The 1,615-nt window shown below is 44.3% G+C and overlaps 1 protein-coding gene across 1 annotated transcript; it reads right to left on the bottom strand.

The window, feature by feature from the left end:
- LOC308086739 (uncharacterized protein) lies at positions 1-1,615 on the bottom strand (the record flags this gene model as incomplete). Its single annotated transcript, XM_080430387.1, has 2 exons — positions 1,403-1,615; positions 1-417 (listed from the first exon to the last, which is right to left on the bottom strand). The coding sequence occupies exons 1-2, from the start codon at positions 1,409-1,411 to the stop codon at positions 1-3; spliced, it is 426 nt and encodes a 141-aa protein (XP_080286513.1). The 5' UTR covers positions 1,412-1,615.

The following is a 1,615-nucleotide window of genomic DNA, read 5'->3' as shown; positions in this document are numbered from 1 at the left end:
CTAGGTCTGCTCTCTACTGCAGCCCTTCACGGGTGGTGGTAGGCACCCTTCTTTTAAAGGCCCCTCCCACTGGACCATACCAATGTCTTTGCCCTTCGTGGCTGTGTCTTTGCCGTCCTTCGACTTGGACTCGCCCTTCTTCGGGATCAGGGGCTTCTTGCTCTCCTTCTTGTCTTCCTTGAAGACCACCGTGGGGCCTCCGGAGCTCTTGGCGTCCAGCGTGTGGTACATGGAGGTGAGGAGGGAGGGGCGGGCCCCCGCCGGCAGGTATTGGGTGGGGCTGTTGGCCGTGGGGCTCTGGGGAGGGGGGATGACCTTGGGTTTCTGTGGGAGAGCGGGTTTGGTCCTGGGTTGCTTCAGGAGTATGTCCTCATCCTGGAACTTGGCCCGCAGGGCGTTGAAGTCCATCAAGTCGTCCTGGAGAGAGGAATGCATGATGCATGTGTATGTGTTACAATATGGTATCAATGTATAAGACATTATATTAGGGTTTGGGTTTGCAGAAACTGCACCTGTTTGTTGAAATGGTATAGTGTGTGTTTTCCTCACTACTGTCGATATCAAGAAAAGGAAATGCTTTTCAGGAGAATAATTTCCAGTAATAACTGTAATTTTGCAACCGGTGATATGATGTTGACTAATGGGCCATTTGTCTACTCCTGTTCCTGTGCAGCTGACTGTGGGGTAGAGAAAGTGGAAGGACCAGCTTTGGAATCCTGTCACACGTCAACCTAAATCACTTCTGCTGGTATGAAGTGCTATAAAAGGAACAAACCAATAGATGCCTCTCATTCTTTATGTTAGAGATGCCATGTTACTTGAACTTGATTTTTGTTTTTGTCACAACTTTTCTTTGTGGAATAAAATTAAGTGACACTCTCATATCGTATGAAGCACTATAGTAAAAATAAATAAATACAACTTATAGACCAATTATTTGTTTACCAACATTGAGACTGGACGCAGGTGCTTGTTTCATGCAATCAATTCCCAACATAATTGTTTCGGGGTTTCGCTGGTTTCAGTACATTCAACCTTGTGTGTTGGCTAGTGAGGCGCGTCCTAGTGAGACGTGACCTTATTTTTTAACTCTATGGACATGACAGAATGGGTTTCATTTGGTGCCGGCCTGCGCGCGCATACTGGTTCTTATCAGTGTGACGTCGTCTGTTAAGGGGTCTATACGTATCTAGCCTTAATTGGATCAAATATCATGTATACTTTAACGAGACTGACTTTTGGTATAGCCAATATACATATACGAAAGCAAAAGTCAGACTCGATCAAATTACATAGTCTTGATCCAAGGCTAATATCCGAACCCGACAATAATAAACCATATTGTGTCGATACGATCCATGTTAGATCATGATGTAATAACAATAATAACACTGCTCCATACCTGATCCATGGTGCAGCTTTATATCCACTTATTGAAACGATCCGCAGCAGGTATAGTTTTAAAAGTCTCTTCTTCAGTGTCTCATTCTGATTGCATCTATTCCATAGGATCTATTCCCCTGTCAGATCTTTACCAGGTTAAATGTGTGTAATGAAATATATAGGCTATATATTATGTCCCTTTCCCGATGCTCTCCTTGTCGATGTGATCCTG

This window comes from Gymnoscopelus braueri, assembly GCF_963280865.1.
Source record: "Gymnoscopelus braueri genome assembly, chromosome: 6".
Taxonomy (NCBI): Eukaryota; Metazoa; Chordata; class Actinopteri; order Myctophiformes; family Myctophidae; genus Gymnoscopelus; species Gymnoscopelus braueri.
Note: the sequence above shows the minus strand (reverse complement) of the source record. Positions and strands in the feature narration are given on the sequence as shown.